Source organism: Octopus bimaculoides, chromosome 2 (assembly GCF_001194135.2).
Source record: "Octopus bimaculoides isolate UCB-OBI-ISO-001 chromosome 2, ASM119413v2, whole genome shotgun sequence".
NCBI classification, from domain to species: domain Eukaryota; kingdom Metazoa; phylum Mollusca; class Cephalopoda; order Octopoda; family Octopodidae; genus Octopus; species Octopus bimaculoides.
In genome coordinates this window covers 166,751,204-166,752,264 of record NC_068982.1, presented here as the reverse complement: position 1 = coordinate 166,752,264, position 1,061 = coordinate 166,751,204, and the positions used below count along the sequence as shown (strand labels likewise).

General features: G+C 34.6%; 1 protein-coding gene across 4 annotated transcripts in view; it reads right to left on the bottom strand.

The window, feature by feature from the left end:
- Window positions 1-366: 366 nt before the first annotated feature.
- The window catches only part of LOC106881530 (cilia- and flagella-associated protein 206), a 100,733-nt gene continuing 100,038 nt past the window's right edge, over window positions 367-1,061 (bottom strand). For all 4 annotated transcript variants that reach the window (XM_014931950.2, XM_052965702.1, XM_052965703.1 and 1 more), the window contains one exon: window positions 367-547. In XM_014931950.2, coding sequence (XP_014787436.1) covers window positions 403-547 — 145 coding nt within the window. In that variant the 3' untranslated portion in view covers window positions 367-402. The remainder of the gene's footprint in view (window positions 548-1,061) is intronic.

Here is a 1,061-nt window from a genome sequence, read left to right as displayed (position 1 = left end):
ATCTTAATCAAAATATTAGTAGTCCCAACAGACAATAATGTTTATCTAAATGAAATAGGAAAATTATCCAAATATAAAGATCTAGAAAGGGATATGACTAGAGCATGGGGAAATAAAACAGAAACAATTCCTATTATAATAGGGATCTTAGGAATAAGCTGAAAACATACAACAAAATACGTAACCAGAACCTCGGGGTTTAAAATAAACACAACACAGGAAAAGGTTCTAGGAAGCCCTTTGCATGTATTACATAGACTACTTTCAATACAAGGGAAAATAACAACTAAAATGAAACACTGTACATAGCCAAGGTGGTCAGAGCTGCACTCAGTAAAACAGAGAAAGCATGTGACAACAATAAAATTGTAAGAAAATATTAGTGATAACAATATTTTATTATTATATCAGTTTGACATCCAATGTAAGATCCACTTTGGTAAGAACAGTTGGTTTTTTCATTCCAGAGCCACGCAAGCCAGCCAGGAATACCTGTGGCCGGGGTACACTGCTGCAACCATCTAACTTGGTCTGCGTTTGTTGGTCTCTACAATGATAGGACATAAGGAAATAATAATATGAACAATAATAAAATAAAATGGAATCGTACACCCACCACACATGCACAAACATATACAGACAAATAGTCATGATTAGAAATATTACACACATATATCAGGTCATCCCATAAGTTCTGTCTGAATTTTGAATAAAGAAAGCAAGTGATCAAATGTTATATTTAATTGAAATTTAATCATCAATGTACTTTCCCTAATTATCTATGACTTCCTTCCATCTATTTACAAACTTTTTAATCCCATCAATGTAAAATTCTTTTGGTTTCAAAGCGAAGAACTTTGAAATGTCAGTTTCCACCCCTCCTGGCTTGCGAAAGTTATGTCCCCCAAATGATTCTGTAAACTACGAAACAAATTGTAGTCTGAAGGAGCAAGGTCGGGAGAATAAGGTGGATGAGGAATTTTTTCCCAACCAAGCTTTTTGATCTTCTGTAATGTGATCTTTGCAGTGTGGGGTCATGCATTGTCCTGATGAAACATCAC